This window comes from Hyperolius riggenbachi, chromosome 7 (genome assembly GCF_040937935.1).
Source record: "Hyperolius riggenbachi isolate aHypRig1 chromosome 7, aHypRig1.pri, whole genome shotgun sequence".
Lineage (NCBI taxonomy): Eukaryota > Metazoa > Chordata > Amphibia > Anura > Hyperoliidae > Hyperolius > Hyperolius riggenbachi.
This window is the reverse complement of record NC_090652.1, coordinates 94,167,116-94,187,615: the sequence shown is the minus strand read 5'-3', so window position 1 is coordinate 94,187,615 and position 20,500 is coordinate 94,167,116. Positions and strand designations below refer to the sequence as shown.

Here is a 20,500-nt window from a genome sequence, read left to right as displayed (position 1 = left end):
CTGTAAAACCTTGTTTATGATGATCTATTGGAGAAAAGGTAACGCTTTCTCAGAATAGGTAAAGCTCTCTCAAGGGAAAGGGGGTATCAGCTACAGATTGGGGTGAAGTTCAATCCTTGGTTGCAGTTCCTCACAAAATAGAAGTACCATAATACATAAGAGCAAGTGTGGGGTATAGTAAGAGCCTGTAGTGACATCCTGTGTAACAATATCAGAGAGGCACAGCAAGTTGTGCAGGCATTAGGAAGATTACATATGACACGTGCAGAGCTGACGCTGAGGATTGCACATGTATGGCGCTATCCCTGCAGGGTCCGTCCATAAACAGCCACATTCCTCCTGCCCAGCCTGCTGCACACAGCGCCGCTCTCTATCCTACAGGGGAGGAGTTTACCGACCATCTCCTCAACTGTAGAGATTCTTCGGGAGCTCATTGGCCAGCGAGGAGAAAGGAAACCTGGCAACCAGCAGCCAATCCGAGGGCAGAGATATGTTTAAAGGTCTGTTCTCCCCTGGGAGGTAAGGTGGCAGAAGCAGCAGGTCAATGCAGAGAGGGACACCGAATATCAGCCCCAGCCTGCTCATCCCGGCTCCATCTACCTCTGGTGAGCGCTTTGTGTCTTTTCCTCTATGTGCATCACTTTTCTCCACGCTTGGATGACCTATAGATTGATTAATTAATTGGTGTGATCAGTTTCCCATCATCAAGGGAATAGAAGTGATTGTAGATTGCATTGCTGTACCATACTCACCTATTGATCATTACAGTGTCTCTGATGTGAATGCAGGACTACAAGTCCCAGCATACTCTATTTTTAGGATATGCATGTAAACAGTACCATGACTATATAACCTTACTTCATAGGAGCAAATGCTTTTACTGAGAAGAGTGATGCAATTATAACTTACAGCATACCTTGATTGTCTGTATTATTATGTACCCCATGTTTGTTTCTTACTTTGTACAACGCCACTAAATATGTCGGCATTTTATATATCAATAATAATATGTACAATTTATGTATGCAGCAATTGCATTTGGTGTACAGCAACTAATCAGTATTTGTTGTTCAGTTTACAATTAGGAATATGATTTCAATCACACACTTGTAGATAGCCTATGCACCTTGTTGCTTTAACATGCATTGAGTTCCCTCTGCTTTTATTGTAGAGATATGATAGTGCATTTTAATAGGAATGTGCTTCTCACCAAGATTAAAAAAAAGTTATTTTGGTTTCAGATGGGCACATTGCCTTACACACACACACACACACACACACACACACACACACACACACACACACACACACACACACACACACACACACACACACACACACACACACACACACACACACACACACACACACACACACACACACACACACACACACACACACACACACACACACACACACACACACACACACACGCGTAACACGTGGATTGTGGCAGTCCCTTCGATATCACCTTGTTTGCTCTACTCTCATTAGAACGCCATCCTTATACCAGTGGATGAGCATATGCACCCTGTGGAAGTAAATAATGATCCACTGCCTTTGGACTGATCCACCACAGAGGTCCATGTCGTTACACCTTTAATCCTGTTGGCAGGGCCAGTTTTAGTAACAATGGGGTACCCGGGCATAGTTAACTTGTTAACCTAGGGACCCCAACACCCGCCCCCCTCCCAACCAAAGAGCAGCTTTGTTGCAGCCAAATTTACCTCCAGAGCCCCTGAGCCAGGTATCACTCCTCCCCTCCAAATCACCCCCCCCCCCCTTAATTGTGCTATCTTGGACCTCTGCAATGTCTTTCAGCAGTGTAGCATCTCATCTGTCCTGGTGAGGGGTGACCCTCTGTCAGTCCTTTGGCTCCATTGCAGAGTCCCAGGGGAGCACAGTTAAGTTGGGGAGAAACCTCGGGGGCCCCTACAGGCTCTGGGGCCCCGTCCCTGCTGCCTGGGAAAATGAGCTCTGAATATTGAAACTTTTTGGGACTGTAAGTGAAGGCTTTGTTGTCATACATCAATATCCTTCTTTAGGAAGAATATGTAGAATTCTATCATGTATACTGCGTAATATGTTGGCGCTTTATAAATACAATAAATAAATAAATAATAAATATACTATTACCTATATGCCTTGACATAATATGTCTACATGATGTATGGTTGCTGTTACTTGTAGTTGGGTTTATACATTTGATAGGCTGTTCCTAAGGCTTGTCCTTGCATTACCACAATTCTCATATGATGTTTCAGTATGTTATGTGGTTTCTACATTTTACTAATAAAATATTGTGGTTTATATGATGCGTTATCTATAGGAGTTACCACTCTATTACTAGCTATACAGACTTTACATTTAGCCTCTATCTGTTTCTCTCAGGCTTGTTTATTTAGTTTTGGATAGTTTGGAAAGGGGTTACGACCTCTTTTGAGATTTTATTGCTGTCCCCTGTTCCCATCTATGAACCATCCTTCACTTCCTGTGCAGACAGGAAGTGGAGCTATCTCTCAAAGAGTGAGTGATAGACAACACACTTTTTTTATACAGTGAGGAAGAGAGGAGTTAAGGTGATCATACGCTTATAGGTGGTCACCAGATTCAATCATTAGATCTAACATTACTTAAACACACTAGGCATAGACATTTAATAGATTTTAGCATATTGACTGGAAAAATGTATAAGTGTATGGCCATCTTTAGACTACCTTACAAGTTTTTGCTGCAGTCCATAAATCCTGTCCCTGTGATTACCCGTTCTCATCTTAAAGCCACAAAGCCCTAAGGGGGTCCCAGTCTCCTAAGACTGCAAGGAACAGAAAGTGATGGGAAATCTCCGCAATGAGGACCCAGGTGGCAGACTGACCCCAGATGTTCCAAACTCCTTTCCATGCTACCTAATACTAAACTATGACAAACTGGGATAATAAGCAGACCTTCAGCTAATGAAGGTTGCTCAACTCAGTAGTAACAATCTTCTCAGACTTCTACCTTGTAAAATGTCATTGTTATATATTACTTGCCTGCTGCAGTGACTGCCTGCTACTGGTGGACCTCTCTCTGGTGGGCTAGCTCAACAGGCTTTTACTGAAATTGTTCCATCGGATCTTTGCTGGGATCTGATTTAATGGGGCGCAGTGGCAAGGAGGCAAATAATCATTTACCCCATCTAGTGTATGTATGCCCAGCTTAGTAGGATGTAGATATAAGGGAAAGCTTTCAGATAGCAGCATTGTTTTTTTAGGGTTCCTTAGTTCACCTGCAGCTGACTCAAGGCGACCTGTGATGCTTTAATACAAATATACTGACAGTAATGTGATTAAAATGACAAAATTAAATAAAAGAATATTTCAAGTGTTGCCCTGATAAAGGGCTTTGCGTGGCCTCGAAACGTTGTCTTTTGATTGTCTTTTGAAGCAATAAAGCTGGAATATTGAAGAGGGAGTAACACCTCTTACCGCTAGCTTGTATGGGTGGCATCATTCACCAAAAGGGAGCCTCAGGTACCCCGTTGGTCATAAATACTGGCTATTAGCCATTGTGATTAGGGCAGGATTTCTGTGTACAAAAAACAACCAAGAAATGTTTGAAATAGTATTAAATTGCATGTTCCTCATGAAAGGTCACTTTACTGTAATTATGGTATGAGTTTGTGGTGGTGACCCCATGTTCTTTTTTCCCATTTGACGTAAAGACAAAGAAGATTTTTATTGTGCTTTTCTCCTGGACTCAAAGTGCTGGAGTTGCAGCCACTAGGGCGTGCTCTAGAGGCAGTAGCAGTGTTAGGGAGTCTTGCCCAACGTCTCCTTACTGAATAGGCTCTGGCTTACTGAACAGGAAGAGCTGAGATCCACATACGTTCTTCCCACACTAGTTATCAGGCCTGAAGAGTTCTGTGAGGATTCCCGGGGATTCCAGGGAGATTGCAGAACACGTATCAAGGCCTGAAGGACAGAAAGGGTTGGCGCTGGGTGTCTGTGTATTGGGAAAACAAAATAACTGAACACTGAACACAATCCACACATCTGGGATTAGTGCATTCCTCTACTCAGCAGTGGGCGGTGGCCTATTGCAATACATAGCATATGACGCTCATATTACTATACACTGGTTAGCAGTCTCGCCTTGCAGCTCTAGTCTCTGGTTAGAACATGAACTGCATGGAGTGTGTAGAGGATGCTCTTTCTGTGTTTGTGCGGGTTTCCTCCAGATGCTTTCATTTCCTCCAACTGCCCAAAAACATGCTAGCGGGTTAATTACTATTACCCATATTGGCCCCAGCCCCCATACAGTGGTACAGACATATTGCGAAACCGCTTGGAAAGCAGCTACTGATATGCACTGTTCATAATGTAAAGCACTATGGGTTGTGGTGGGAAATGTATAATAACTGCATCCTTATGACCATCGCCATCCTTTGGAAAGTTACATTTTGAACAGTTTGCTGCAGAGTTCTGTAATTAAATTATGGATCTGTAGTAGATATTTTGGAGTCAATTGGGGAGAGTGATAACGAAGTCCATGGGGCAGATCCATCCATTGGAGTTTAGTGGTAAATCCATTGAGAAGAGTGATATTGAAGTCCATGGGGCAGATCCTCCATTGGAGTTTAGTAGTAAGTCCATTGAGAAGAGTGATATTGAAGTCCATGGGGCAGATCCTCCATTGTTTAGCAGCAGTGTACAGGAGCACACACTGCAGTCAGGCAGGAAGGACTGAGAGACCTGCAGCCATTATCTCCTGCAGCCTGATGACATTGCCAGGTGATCCTGTCACACACATCTCTGGGGAGTGTCACCTCCTGCAGATCAGCCATAACCTGCAGGCCAAATAACAGCAAGCGCATACATTGTGCTGTATCTGCCAGTGCTGCATGCTGTATAATAGTCTGTAGGATCAGCTGACCATTTACTGTATCATCAAGGCTGGATTTATACTTTTTGTGTTCCTAGGCCAAGTATGTTGTGGCTCGCCTTTCATGTGCAGCAGCGCCCCTCTGTTCTATGTACAGCCCCCTTTTCTGTGTGCATCATCCATTTACAGCAGTTCCTTTCCCATTCCTTGTGCAGCCCCCTCTTCCATATGTAACATCCATGTACTGTAGCTCCTCTCTTTTATGGACAGCTCTCGCGAGAGTCAGTTTCCATTTTTCATGTGTTGCTTCCAATTTTTACCCTCCTCCTTTATATGGAGCAACCCCTCTTTCATGTTCAGGTGCTCCCTTGGACTGCTACCGCCCAAGGCCCGGGCCTTTGTGGCTCTCCAGAAATCCAACCCTGTGTATCATATCAAAACAGGAGCAGGAAACAAAAATCAGTGATACAGTATATATATATATATATATATATATATATATATATATATATATATATATATATATATATATATATATATATATATATATACGGTATATATATCTTCTGATCAGTTAAATGTAAATGTTTGGGCACTGGCTATTGCAAGCAGCTGAATTACCTCTACCAATACTGAATTACCAATAATTTTAGCTCTGGCAATCACCGGGGCCCAAATTTGTCACTGATCGCTGCTATCAGGCCCGGATTTACATCACAGGAGCCTATAGGCACAGATGTCCTGGCGTCCTAGACTCTGCCCTCTACAAACCCACAAACCCCCTGCACACCACTGCAAATATGCTGTCTGGCCCAGTTGTCACCTCTCCCTGACTTTCCATGCTTGGCATAGGTAACCACAGCTGTCCCTTAATACTGAGGATACCTCTGGCTACCTAATACTAAGTAGCTAGAGGTGCCCCCAAGTATTAGGTAGCTAGAGGAACCTCAGTATTAAGTAGCTAGTGGTCCCCCCATCTGAAGGGAGATCTCATCAGTGGAATGAGTAACCTCTCATTTACACTCCCCTCAGGACTCTGCATAGGGAAGGAGGGAGGCGCTGGGGGAGGGGAGTGAGCCGCCTTTCCATCACCAGACGCCTGTAGGCATGTGCCTTATGGTAAATCCAGTACTGGCTGCTCTATTTGTTATTCTCATTGCGGCCTATGGCGGCGGCCAAAACAACAATCGGTGCAGCTCTGCGCCAAAAAGAGCTGATCCCTTCCAGTGTTCTCCCCAGAATATTTTTCCAGCCGGGTGGCATGAAATAGTAGCCGGGTGGCATGAAAAAGTAGCCGGGTGGGGCGCGTTGAAAATGCAGGGCAACTGTGCTTACAGCATGTGAGGAGGTGAGCCGATGACAGCCGGGTGGTCACCAAATCTAGCCGGGTGGAGCACCCAGCTAAAAGATCCTGGGGAGAACACTGCCTTCGTGCGTGCTTGATAGATTTCTGCTGAAATCTAACAGAAGTTTGCAGTGTGGTTAGGGTATGGATCACTATCAGTTGGGTAACAGTAGGGGATGCAGTGGTAGCAACCGCACTAGGGGCCTTCCTCCAACCTCTTCATTAGCTCTTTATTGGTGCTCTGCTGGTTATGATCACCTCTATATGTGCTTTGATTATCTATAGCCATTAATAGACTGTTTCCCTCGTCCTGCTCACACCTTGGCATGTTTTGGTGCTCCATATCAATTGTTATGTAAGGAGTGCTTATGGGGGCCTAATGTAAAGCTCACACTGGGGCCCAGAGCTCCTAAGCTACGCCACTAATCACTATCTGTAGTTGTGGGCAGTGCTGGACTCTGTATAACATGGTGAGATCTCCTCTCTGTGTTTGTATAACATCGTTTGATCACCTCTCTGGGTTTGTATGATCGTGTGATTAGCATCGTGTGATCTCCTCTCTGGGTTTCATAGCTGAAGACAGGCAATTCCTGATGACAGGCCATGAAAGGGTGCTTCCGTGCTCAGGTAACGGCACTCCCTGGTGGCCCGACAAGCGCAGGCAGCAGGCACAAGCACTATTTGTTCTGAACAAACAGTCTCCGGGGTGAGGCCTTGGGGGAGGTGGTACTGCAGCGGCTTTGCCCTCGGAGGGAAATTATCCAGCTATATTTACTGTCATTAGGGAAGAGGCAGCTAAATGGAGAGTCAGATGGCAAACAAGAGGCAACACAGGCACACAGATCGCCCCACAAACAGTCAGCTGACATTTATATAGCAGAGTTTATGTAAAAACATTTCAATGCTTCCCTTCTTTATCCATCAATTTGCGGCAGAATAAACATGTAATGCTGGAAAACTTACAAGGATTTTGCCTGGGACTTTCCATTGTATCCTTTAACAACCGTCATCTTGTTTATTGAATGTAAACTACATATACACAACCTAATAATGCTTGATTGTACAATCAGATTGTAAAGGTGCCCATACATCTAGCAATGATCTGATCGAATCTGATTAGAGAGAGATCTGTCGGCTGCCCATACACCAATCGGTTTTGCCTCCCCACCACTGCCCCTTAGTGTATAAATGTGCCCCCCGCGTGCTCATTCCCTCTACTGTTAACGCCTCACACGCCACCGGCGTTTAGCGCATGCTGCATGCTATGTCGCGGGGGCAGGAAACGAAGGGATATCTCTGCACTTAGGGCATTGACAGGAGTAGAAATCAGAGATAAGCAATTCTTCTAGCAGACTTTCTTCTGCAAGGAGAATTTGCAATGAAACACAGATTCATTTATCAGGTGATTGAATTGTACATATCTGATTGGCTGGTCTCAGTCACATGACCACATCTCACTTTTGTTTCCTGTTTAGGATGATTATGGCTAGCAAATCAGAGAGGTGAAAAATCAATCATCTGATATATTGATCATTGATCAGTTGCTTCTCTATGACTACTCCTTGTAGCAAGATGCTGCCATTGTTATTTCCTTTTTAACAATGCATGGCTGTCCTGCTGAGCCTCTGCCTCTAAGGGCCGGATCACATTGAGCTTACGTTCCGCTCCGATGAGCGGAACGCAGCAGCGGAAACAATGCTTTCCCGATGGGAAAGTTCACATTGCTGCGTTGCGCTCCCTTCCACTCCCTGCGTTCCGCTCACTGGAGCGGACGTTCCCAACATGCACGATCCTTCTGCTTGACGGAGCGGATGCGCTGGGTTCATAAGCTCAATGTGAACCGGCCCTTATACTTTTTTAGTCATAGATATTGAACAAGCATGCAGGTCAGAAGGTTGACAGCATTTGCTGCATGCTTGTTTCTGGAGTGTACTTCAGACACTACTGATGCATAAAGATCAGCAGGATGCCAGGCAACTGGTTTTGTTTACAAGGTTATATGGAAATAAATATGGCAGCCTCCATATCCCCCTCACTTTATGTGCTTCAAAGGGAACCTCAAATGGATCAATATGGAGACTGCAATCTTTATTCCTATTTACAACACCAAATGTGGACAATACATCAGTACAAATTAATCCTTTCTCCCCACCCCAAGTACAGCTCTAATCCAATGTGTTGTCTTTACAGATCTGGTCATTACCCTCTCTTGGAGGACCATGCCAGTCCTATCAACGCATCACCAGTCCCTGTCTCTTATGGAGAAGGACAATAGCCGAGAGGATGACAGTCTAACCAACCTCCAGTGGCTTCAGGACTTTTCCATTCGGAGTTCAGACTTGTCCTTCATTGCCACTTCATGTCCCCCTCCTAATCCTCACCCTGCCCAGGGTCCATGCAGCCCCACCGCTGGAGATGTGGCCTCCTGCCAGGCCCCTCGTAACGGGAAACAGAGAACCACTCTAGGGAGCAACGCTTGGCCCTCTCTGCCTACGTCTGCCCCCAACCCCATCCAGGAAGTGGATTACAGAACCAACCCCCACGTGAAGCCACCATATTCATATGCCAGCCTCATCTGCATGGCCATGGAGGCAAGCCAGCAGAGGAAGCTGACCCTGTCTGCCATATACAACTGGATCACTCAGAACTTCTGCTACTACCGGCACGCTGACCCCAGCTGGCAGGTAAGACATGATGCTGGGTGTTATTACTCATCTATTACAGCTTTGTAACTACAGCTATGAACTAATCCTACAAATGGCAGTAAAAAAAAACAACAGGGGGCCTCATTTTTCTTTATTATCAGGAAGAAGATCCTTTTATCAGCCAATCAAAACTTTGCATTGCATGTTGCACAGGAAATATTTCTTTGTTTTGAGCGTTGAGAGTTATTTCCTTAAAGATTCTTTGACTGCACTGTTTTATTAAACTTATATTTATACTTGATATGGAAAAAAAAAGTACAGTGGGGTAGGGTCAGAGATTACATGACCTCGGAGCCCCAAGATTCCCATCAGACCCTAGGCACATGCCTTATTTGTCTTGTGGATAAACCATTCTCAGTGGAGAGTATCTCTGTTGTCTTTTCCCTCTGAAGTCCTTCTTACTTAGCTGTTTAGCATGATGATTCTTTGCGCAATAATGCTTTCTTAAACTGGTCATAGAGATGATACTTTAGTCTACAGATGGTAGGCTGGGAAGAACCTGCAGCTAACCTACAAGCTGCAACAATAGCCACAACAAAATATTTGTAAAGTGTTTTTCTCCCATATAACATGCAGAATAGCCAATAGACATTTCAGAATAATGAAAACTGGTCACTGCTTCCTCAGAGCCTAGTAGTCCTATGTCATCCAAGAAATCTTGGCCAAAGGTGCCTCCATGCAACAGTTAATAAAGTTCATCCAGTCACCACCAGGTGGCATTACCAAAAGTAGGTGATGCTAACTAGACAGTGGGGAAAAAATCCATCCCAATGGAGTTTTGCAGCTGAAAAAAAAAATCTTTTGTTGTGATAATGAAATTATTGGTTTAGAAGTAGGTGATTGGCTGAAACAGAGGATATTTAAAATGATCCAAAGTATCCAAAGATAGTCAGGAGGACCACTGGCAGCAGCAGGGGTTTATGCAATGGTGATTAGTAGCAGTGAAAGTGAATAATTAATATTCAATGCAATTCCTGCATTTATGAACAGAACAAATGGTTTGAAGTCTGGTACCCTTTTATGATGGAAGGTTTGGTTGGGTTTTAGAAGTGTACATGAGCCCAGAAGCCCTTTCTGCAGAGTTGTGAGAAGTTGACAGCATTGACTAACTGCTTGACTTTGATATGACTTTCTGGTGTAAACACACGGAGGTCAGGGGGTTTAGAAGCCCTTACAGCTCTTTAGGGCCGGTTCACACGGACGGCAGGCGGCGTTGGGGTGGCCAGGAAGTCGCGTCGTCCTGCGACGTCCCGTTCGGTGGCGGCGGTACAGAGATCGTCGCGATCGGCGTTTCTCGTCCCCGCAGGGGGACATATAGCCGCGCCGGCTAGCCGTCCCTGGACGTTGCATGCGGCTTCTAGGGACGGCCGAAACGATGCGTTAAATCGGGATCAGAACGCCGCGTTTATGCAATCGACGGTAATCGACGGTAACCGCGCAATGCTAAACGCTCCTATTCACTTGAATGGGAGAGTTTAGCCGATGGGTCCCGAACGCTTGACGGTAGACGCCGCCAAGCGTCCGTGTGAACCGGCCCTTAAGGTCTGCAAGTGTCAGATGTCACTTATAAACATATCCCACATGTAAGTTCATGATTGTAAATTTCCAAAGAGAAAGATGGTAGCCCCCATGAAACAAATTTTGTAGCTCTGGCCTCCAAGGTGAATTGAAACAGGAAGCAGAGACACAGAAGGAAGCGCCCTCTAGTGTGTTCCTCTCTTGACCCTGCAGATGAAGAAAAGGGGGTTATTGCTCTTACAATTTGAGGTTTGCCAGTGGTAAGTCAACCAATATTTTAGCATTTATGGCTAATTTGAAGGACTGTACCCTTATAAATTGGTTGTACATAAATAATTGGTCACTGTCCCGTGCAAAATATATACCTAACAGACTGCAAGCGAGACACCCTACAGGTTGGGGCTAATCGCAGTGCTAATATTGAATAAAAATAACCCAAAGGACATAAAACAATTTAGACCTTCATACAGGCAAAACTATTATTATGCTATTGGTTCCCTGCCTCATCCCTGGACTTGTAGCATAGGTTTAGGATTAGAATATATAAAGGCCTGCATGTACTTACTTGGTGTACGTTCCATTGTACTCTCTAATGATGGGCTTCCTCTTCTTAGCAGATATTAATTAGAGCGCTTGCTGTCTATACCACACGCACCCTCTCCCAATCGATTGAAGGGCAGCTTCACTACTCTCCCTCACCTACCTCCTCTCCAGAGCCAGATGATCCACAAGGCAACCAAGGGAAATACCTAGGGCCTGATGGGTGTCCAAGTGTCTGGTTTCCATCTCCTATAAGGCTTGTCCCCATTTAATCTTTTCAAGAAGGACAGGTGGAAGCAAAAAAAAATGGCTATTTCTCCTCTCCCAGAAGGCTTTTCTCCACCATGAGCCACCAGGAGAAAGGGTTACATGGAGCAGCTGTTCACATACAAATCAAGCTGAAATAACGGCATTTACAAACTCTTTCAATAAAGAAAAAGAAAATTATATCGCGGCCAGCTTCTTCCCAGAATTGCCACTAGATTGTGGAAGGGACAAAAGGCTGTAAGTTCCTTTTGAGGACAGCAAGTTTGGAAAATTGTTCAATATACTGTAAAGCAGGGCTTTGCAAACCTGGCCTCAAGTATCACCAACAGTGCATATTTTGCAGAAAACCACAAACATTCATAGAAGAGGTAATCCGTGTCTCAGCAGAGATGATTAACTACCTCTGTGGATTTCTATAAAACATGTACTGTTGGTGGTACTTGAAGACAGGGTTGGAAAGCCCTGCTTTAAAGCGCTGATATAAAGTGCTTTCCATCAACGTTATGTCACTTGAGGAACAGTTTGGGTTGACAACTTGGTTTGGTCAGTGTGGGTTAGGAACAGTGACGGCACCAGATGTGGCAAAGAAGCAGGTCTTATGTAAGGGGCAGAGCTTTGCAATTATGTGAGGGAAAGCCTGATTGTAAGTAGCTTCATATGTGGTGCACACAGGCACCATTTAGTGTCGCCTGTCACAATTGAGATCGATCCTGCAGCACAACAAGGAGCAAGAGTTGTATCTGCTATAGCAGAGCAACACGTACTGACGCTATGGAGAGGGGAGGAGGGGCAACAGTGTGGTTCTCAGTGGAGCCGTTGTTCAGAGCAAACCTGTGAGATCCACAGATTTAAAATCTACATACTTACCTCGGTAGAGGGAAGCCTCTGGATCTTCTAAAGGTTACCCATGTCCCCCTCCTGACCACTGATCCAGCTCTGGGACCCTGAGAAGTTTGTGGCCGTGCTCCAGTACGTGTATAACTGTGAATGCATTGCACAGTATGCGCAGTAGCAAGGAGCCACCACTTCGGCTCGGCAGAAAAACACTGATTGTTATGTCAGGCAGGTAAACTGTATCTCATTGTGGAAAGATGGAACTTTCTGGTTTATCCATACTGAATTTTAGAAGTCAAAAAGACAGGAACTAGTAGATAGCATTACTACAGTTGTGGACACAAGCTAAGATTTGTAGCTATATTTGGAGCAGGGAGTTAGCCTTAAAGTGGACCCAAATTAAAAATACAAGATTTTAGAAAAAAAATCTATTTTCTAAATTATAATAATAAATGGCAGCCTTTTTTCAGCTGCATGATGACAAATATAAAATATTTTACATTTATTGGAGAAACCCCTCCCTTCCTTTCATATTGCCGGGAGAGAATCCAGCAGTCTGGTGGAGTAGGAGGAGTCCGGCAAAGGAGGAATTGCTAATGGCTGCCACCTGTATAACCTAGTTATCAAAAGAGAAGGGTGAAAAGCATGCACTGAAATGCTCATAGGCTTGAAGGAGTGTTTATTTATCTTTGTATATGTCAGAGTGGTGCAACTAAGTATTTTGAATTAAAAAATGTTTGGTTTGGGTTCGCCTTAAATGTAGTCAGCTTATAGGGGATACTGGAAGCCAAACAACCTGATATGCTGACCATGAGTGTAGAAAGAGAAGAGAAGGGGTCTGAGGACTGAGCCTTGGGGTTCCCTAACAAGAGAGGGGGCATGACATATGGTGTTGAAATGATCAATGTTTTTTCCATGAGGAAGGAGTAAAGCCAGTGGAGTGAGAACCTAAATGCCCAGAGAAGAGAAGATATGGCTATGTGGACTATCCTCTGCTTCTCCTAGCAGAGGATAGTCCACATAGCCAAAAGCTGAAGAGAGATCAAGAATGATTATAGATCTTTGTTCTTGCTGTTTAAATCTTTTGATAATGCTAATAAAAATAAGTGTTACAAAAAAATAATGATTATAAAATCTGCACACAGTCCTAAAGTGCTCAGAAATCACCTTTACACATTAGAACCAAACAAGCCGCTCTTAAGGTGAAATTAAATATCTTCTAGAGCAGAAAAAAAGGTGTCTAGTTGCATTTCCCTAATTTTTCTGTAGCTAGACCATGACTTGGATAAATGAGGGTTTTCAATAAAATATTTATATTAATGTTTATGCAGAATATGCTGTTTCTATCCTGCCAAGCTTTGTGCAGTGGCCATTTTGTCTTCCTGTATAGAAGAGCTGGCTGATGTAGAAGCTAGTGCCAGTAGTGCGATCCTTACATATATGCCCTCAGGCTGCCACACAGATGTGACAGGTGTCTTTCATTCCTCCTTGCCTGGCTGTTCTCTGCGTAATGCACCTGTGTCCTCTTATCTGAGGTCAGACCATGACAGGTCCTCTGTATAGTCCTCCTCTAGGACATAAGGGCAATCTTTGTACAGGAAGAGCTGTGATGAGCCGCACAGGCTGTAGCGGGAATCCTCTAGTGTCTGTGACACACTGCATTATTCATGGCAGTGCTCAGTGTATGGTGAGGTCTGTGCCAGGTGTCTGTCTGTAGTCATTTGTGTGCTTCCTGCCTGCTCCCAAAGACAGCTGCATAATGGGCCACTTTGTCCTGGCCGGTAAGCGACACCTGAGCCACTTAAGAGGGGGTAGGGAGCAGGGCCGCAGGAAGCGGGTCACATGCTCCCCTACCACAATCATGATTTGTCTTCTCTGTAGATCTCAGGTAGGTTACTAGCAAGGTCACCTATACATGAGCCGCCGTTTAGAAGAGACGCGTTCATTGACCCCATGTAGTAAGTGTGAAGTGAAGAAGGATACTGGTTTAATATAAGAATCTCAAGATAATAATTACAAACGATAATCAGCTTAGCCTTCATTTTTGGAATGGGACTTTTTTTTAAATTTGTACCTGACACCCTGAAAAAGTTTGTGACTTAAAGGAGTACTGTAGGGGGTAGGGGGGGAAAAGAGTTGAACTTACCTGGGGCTTCTAATGGTTCCTGTATCCGCGCAGCCACTCACCGATGCTCCGGGCCCCACCGCTGGTTCACTTCCAGAATTTGCAACTTTAAAGTCAGAAAACCATTGCACCTGTGCGGCCGCGTTCTCGCTCCCACTGACATCAGTGGGAGGGTACTGCGGCGCAGACCATGCTGTACCTGTGCAGTACGCTCCTGGTGATGTCAGCGGTAGTGAGGAAGCGGCCGCGCAGGTGCAGTGGTTTAGCGAGTTTAGAGTCATAAATTCTGAAAGTTAACCGGCGGCGGGGCCCGGAGCATCGATGCGTGGCTGCGCGTACACAGGACATCTGCGGGGGACCATTAGAATACCCAGGTAAGTTTAACTCTTTTTCCACCTACCGCCCCCCCCCCCCTCCCCCCCCCCTACAGTACTCCTTCAAAGAGGAACTTTTAGCGAAAAGGGGAAAAAATAAATCAATATATTTCAAAGTGAGAAATTAAAAATAGAAGAGATCAAGAAATGATTGATATTCGCCATGTAATTTGTTCATATTGTTTGACCAGCCTTTCATCTTTACTACTAGTAGTCGTAAAAAAAACTAGACAGCAACAACTGCCATTAACTATAACTACACCCACTAACATTGTGATAGGCTAAAAGTTTTTTTTTTTTTAAATAGATATTAATATGCACAGAGGGAGATACTGGTTGCTTGGCATTTGGAAAAAAACTGTTATTTCCCACAATGCAACTAGGTTCACAGACAGGAAACAGTCAGGGCCATGGTCATGACATCACACTGTGGGAGGAGTTTCACCACAATATCAGCCATAAATATGTCCCTGATGATCTATTCTATTAATTTCAAAACATGTTAGATAGATAGATAGATAGATAGATAGATAGATAGATAGATAGATAGATAGGGCTCGATTCACAAAGCGGTGCTAACCCAGTTAGAGACTTTGGGCGTGATAACCATTGCACCATGCTGGTGAAAAGCCAGTTTAGGCGTGATAAGTTTAGGCATGCTAAGTTTAGATAAGTTTAGATCGCACGCAAAGTCCCGCACGCAAAGCAGCGCCATTAACCACTTGAGGACCCACCCTTTACCCCCCCTTAAGGACCAGCGTTATTTTTTGTGATCTGTGCTGGGTGGGCTCTGCAGCCCCCAGCACAGATCAGGTTTCATGCAGAGCGATCAGATCGCCCCCCTTTTTTCCCCCCTATGGGGATGGTGTGCAGGGGGGGTCTGATCGCTCTGGTGGGCAGGCTAGTTGCGGGGGGGGGGGTGCACCTCAAAGCCCCCCTCCACGGCGAAATTCCCCCCTCCCTCTCCTACCTGCTCATCCCCGGTGATCGGGGCTGCACAGGACGCTATCCGTCCTGTGCAGCCAGTGACAGGCTGTCCCCTGTCACATGGCGGCGATCCCCGGCCGCTGATTGGCCGGGGATCACCGATCTGCCTTACGGCGCTGCTGCGCAGCAGCGCCGTACAATGTAAACAAAGCGGATTATTTCCGCCCCCCGCCGTGAATTGACAGGAAGCGCGGCTGCTTCCTGATTAATCAGCCTGCAGCTGGCGACGCAGTACTGCGTCGCTGGTCCTGCAGCTGCCACTTTGCCGACGCACGGTATAAGCGTGCGGTCGGCAAGTGGTTAAACTCTATGCGAAGTGCACCAGACTTTGCTACCGCAAAACTTTTGATCAGCTGTGTGCTGCGGTGCTAACCCAGTTGGTGCCTAAACTTATCACACCTAAACTTATCACACCTAAACTTATCATGCCTAAACTGAGTTTAGGCATGATAAAGGGATTTTCACCAGCGTGCTAACTGTTAGTGTTAACAGCGTGTTAACTGTGAATCAGGCCCATAGACTACACCATAGATTACAGGGTGTGGTAATTGTTAGAAACATATCATTTATGATTGGTTGTACATAAAACAGTTATATTTAATGATAAAGTTGTTTTAATATACAATATATCATTTACAGATGTTATTTGGATTCCTCCATCTACATTTTGTTTTGCAGCCAGCTATGCTGTTTCCAACATATCAGATGATTCCAAATATGTCTGCTTGCAGCCATGTCAGCAGTACAGTGTTTGCTGAATGGCACACCCAAACTTCTCTCTGCAAATATTGAGAGCAGCTCAAATGTTGACATGCCTAGTTACCATTCTCTGTTCAGGTGCTGAATCAGCTCACCAGTCTCACATAGTAGTTGGCTGGCATTTTTTTTCTTGTGGCCACAGCAGACAAGACAGAGTACTAATATGTTTGCTTAAACTCAATGCGATATACCTGGTTGTTGTGGAATTACATCTGCCTTTACTACTAGCACTAAAGGTGATGCTTAAATTGAAGTGTATCTGAGGGTAAAAAGGTTAAGACACACTTGCCTGCATGATCTATAAGCTCTTCAGACACCTCCAGGTTCTTTTTTGCATATAGCCTCTTCCCTCTGTCTTGCTGCTGTAGCCCATTTGTAGCTGCGACCCGATGCATGGGCAGTCCACTCTCTGTGCCCCCGTGTACGGCTCCCACATAGCTGTGCACAGTAGCCATGGCCAAGGGTGTCCTGGGCATGCCCAGTTCGGAAACAATCGGAACTGTGCATGTAATTAAGGTTATTGCTGGTGGCTGAATTACCTCATTGTTTTTTAATTTAAGCTCCAGCAATAGCAAGCGCCCAAATCTGTGCCGAAATTAGCTGTCTCGCTCTGGAGAGCCTATAGATTATTGACATAAACTTATCTTTTAAGCTTTATTCTGCCTCAGGTTTACTTTTAACCAATTAAGTACCAGTGGTCTCTTCCCCCTTATGGACCAGAGGACGCGGAATACCGATGAATCGCCGTACATACCCACCGCAACCGCCGTCCATGCCGCGAACCACCACTCTCTATGACGGCAGAGTCCTGTGAGCCTGTCAGGAGCCGCTTTCATTGGCTCCTGACCGTGTCTATCAATGTAAGCCAATGGGAGTTGCTAACATTGATAGACAAGGTCAGGAGCCAAAGAAATTGGCTCCTGACCGGCTCCCAGGGCTTCGCCATTATAGAGACGGTAGAGCGAGTGAGCTGCGACGTGCAGAGAGCGACGTGATCGGCAAGAACACGCGGTGGCGGGGAGTTGAAATCTACGCCTGGCAGCCACATCAGTATCAAAACAGGGTGTAGATTTCAATTAGTGTCCTCCTTAAAGGATACCAGAGGTGACATGTGACATGATGAGATAGGCATGGGTATGTGCAGTGCCTAGCACACAAATAACTATGCTGTGTTCCTCTTTTTCTTTCTCTGCCTAAAAGAGTTAAACATCAGGTATGTAAGTGGCTGACTCAGACAGGAAGTGACTACAGTGTGACCCTCACTGATAAGAAATTCCGACTATAAAACACTTTCCTAGCAGAAAAGGGCTTCTGAGAGCAGGAAAGAGATACAAAGGATCAATAGTTCATAGATTTTAGCTCTGGCATACTTCAATGAATGTGTCATTAAGCAAAAACAATAAAACAGTTAAAACTTAAAAATAGATTGAAACAAAATAAAACTGTGTAATATCTTAAAAAGTCAAATTTAGGAGAAGGAAGATAGGTACAATCGTTTATTTCATTAGTTTATTTTCACCTCGGGTGTCCTTTAAATGGTTAAAGTGCAAATTAACTTAGGAACGCCTTTTGCAATCAAAAGCTATAGGTTTGTTCTCCTAAAAAAAATGACAATTCCACATATACCTTCTGTTTGCACCTCTTAGGCTGTTTTCAAAAGATACAGTAATTATTTTTTTTTAACTGTTGTCTTGAATGGAGAAGAGCTGCGAATGTCAGGAGTGCTGACTGATTGCTAAACCTTGTTGTGACCCTCTAGAACAAACACTCTCCTCACCAGGGAGTTTAATGGCAGAGTTAACCATTTGGTGTCTTAAAACAAGTGTTAATTGTTACTACAGAGTCAAAAATCTGCAGGTAATGTAATTTTCAGAAAATGTAGGAAAAAAGACAATAACCCCACGAGAAAAAAGACCTTGTACAACTCTGACCAGTGGGTTATGACATTCTGCGGTATTAAAAGAATATTAATTAGGAATGTAGAACATGCTAGAGCTGTTAAGTTTGGTTTATTTCAGGTTTTGTTAGAAACATGATGTTTTGTTCTGATGTGTATCTACAATATGTATTGATGGTTTTGCTTTGTATTATAGAATTCCATACGTCACAACCTCTCCCTGAACAAGTGCTTCATGAAGGTTCCTCGAGGAAAGGACGAGCCTGGCAAAGGCGGATTTTGGCAGATGGACCCCCGATATGCAGACATGTTTGTAAATGGAGTACTGAAGAGAAGAAGGATGCCAGCCTCTCACCTTGAACCCCCAAGGTGTAGCAAAGTGAATCTCCACCACCCCTACCAGGCTTCTTCCCGAACAAATAGCCACCAATCACAGCGCTCCTCTTGTGCATATAAGCAGCCTCGGAGACAGGAAAAGGCCAATCCCGTTCTTTCAGCTCTGAGAGTCCCTGAAAGACATGGAGATAACCTCTTTTCTGCTGAAGATCCTTTGAATGGCAGCAACTTTGATGATCTAGACCTACAGACTGCTTTAATATCCATGTGGTGGGAAGGAGACATGGGCTCTCCAGGTCCTAATGCCTCAGTGGTGACCAACCCAGGACTAGATTTGGTCCAGCAGGAGCCTGCCATAGTGGATAGCCAATGGTATATGCATGCTGATCACCACCCAACTTGGCAAGAGTTAAAAGAAGAACCTGTGGCTGACCAGTGGTACCATGACAGTGGCTACGCTGAAGAGGTTTTGTACGAGTGTCCGCCTTGGGAACGGGCTGAAACATTGTTATGACCTTTGAACACTGACTAAAGCTCATCAGTTATTACTAACAATATTGTCATACAACATTTTAAGAGAACCAATTAAAACACATGTGGACCTGAGGTATTTGGCAGCCATTTTGTTTTACTGACCTGCAGCTATAAGCTGTGCCAAGGTTTTTCTGCAGGATTGGACATTGTACGTGACCAGACAGGACTCATAGTGGTGAAGGAAGGAGGTGGGGAGTTTTTTTACCTCCTTTTCACCTGTTCCTCAGTGCGGAGGGCCTCTTAGCCATATACAGGCCACCATGCCTCCATGTTGGTGTGTGTTTCTTAGAAGATCCATGGGCTCTGAATGTTGGGCTAACAATTTCGAGAAGTATGAATGCAGCTATGGGAAAATGGACCGACAAGGACATTTTAACACATCTGCCATGTGGCAAGAATATATTTTTACATGTTCTTTAAAATAATAATAGAATGTTGACAAATAATGCAGGTGATGAGAGGCTTTCCATAAATTGAAGTATCTATGCAGCTACTAATATGTAAAGAATATATGGATTTATTGTGATTTGAAGGGTAGTTGGCTTCAGATGTGAACTCTATGGCCTACGTGGCCTGTTAAGAATAAAGAAAGAAGAAATAACCTTTGTCTTGCTCGTGGTATGGACGTTGTTGTGAGTGAGGACATCTTTGTGGATGGTTACGGGAGTCTTTCTGTGGGCGACACCACAAACATTTATGAAATATTGAAACAAAGAGAGTATGTTAAATACAGCACCAATCTGCTAGAAAATGATTCAATTAATCTTGAAAAAAGTTCATACACATAAAATCACCAAAAGGAACGGTGACTGACATGTACAATAATATATATACTGTATTTTTCGGAATATAAGACTCACTTTTTCTCCCCCAAAAATAGGAAGAAAAAGTGCCTGCGTCATATTCCAAAGGCAGGGAATCCCCGACTTCAGAACCGCCCGCTGATGTGAACCGCCGCATTCTCGGGGACTCCCTGCCTTGTCCCCCTGTGTGGTCTGCCGGGTCCCAGCTCCCCCGGTAACAATAACTGCAGAGTAACTCGCCTTCCTATGGATTCCAGCGCTGTGTGGTCTGCTGTGTGATCCTCCTCCTCCAGCATGTCAGCTACACCTGTAAATGAAAAGTTAGCGGCAGAGAAGCTCACCTACTCAGCGGCGGCGACGATCTGCAGACATCTCGGTCCCGGGCGGCTTCCCCTATTGACGGCTCCTGCTAATGACTCTTGAGTAATGGGGAATGACTCATTGAATCATTAACAGGAGCCGTCACTAGGGGGAGCCGCGCAGCTTCCTTTAGTGATGGCTCCTGTTAATGACTCATCGAGTCATGGGAAATGACTCAATGAATCATTAACAGGAGCCGTCTCTAGGGGAAGCTGCGCAGCTCCCCCCTAGAGATGCACAGGAGGGGGCACAC

General features: G+C 44.7%; 2 protein-coding genes across 2 annotated transcripts in view; one reads left to right on the top strand and one right to left on the bottom strand.

The window, feature by feature from the left end:
- Positions 1-446: 446 nt before the first annotated feature.
- Positions 447-19,156, top strand: LOC137524466 (forkhead box protein J1.2-like). Its single transcript, XM_068244352.1, has 3 exons — positions 447-605; positions 8,399-8,892; positions 18,411-19,156. Exons 1-3 carry the CDS (start codon positions 545-547, stop codon positions 19,062-19,064), a joined length of 1,209 nt encoding a protein of 402 aa, XP_068100453.1. The 5' UTR covers positions 447-544; the 3' UTR covers positions 19,065-19,156.
- Positions 19,157-19,684: 528 nt separating this feature from the next.
- Positions 19,685-20,500, bottom strand: part of NAA60 (N-alpha-acetyltransferase 60, NatF catalytic subunit) — a 98,950-nt gene continuing 98,134 nt past the window's right edge. Inside the window, exon 9 of the mRNA XM_068244354.1 lies at positions 19,685-19,756. The gene's annotated coding sequence lies outside the window, so the exon portion shown is untranslated. The remainder of the gene's footprint in view (positions 19,757-20,500) is intronic.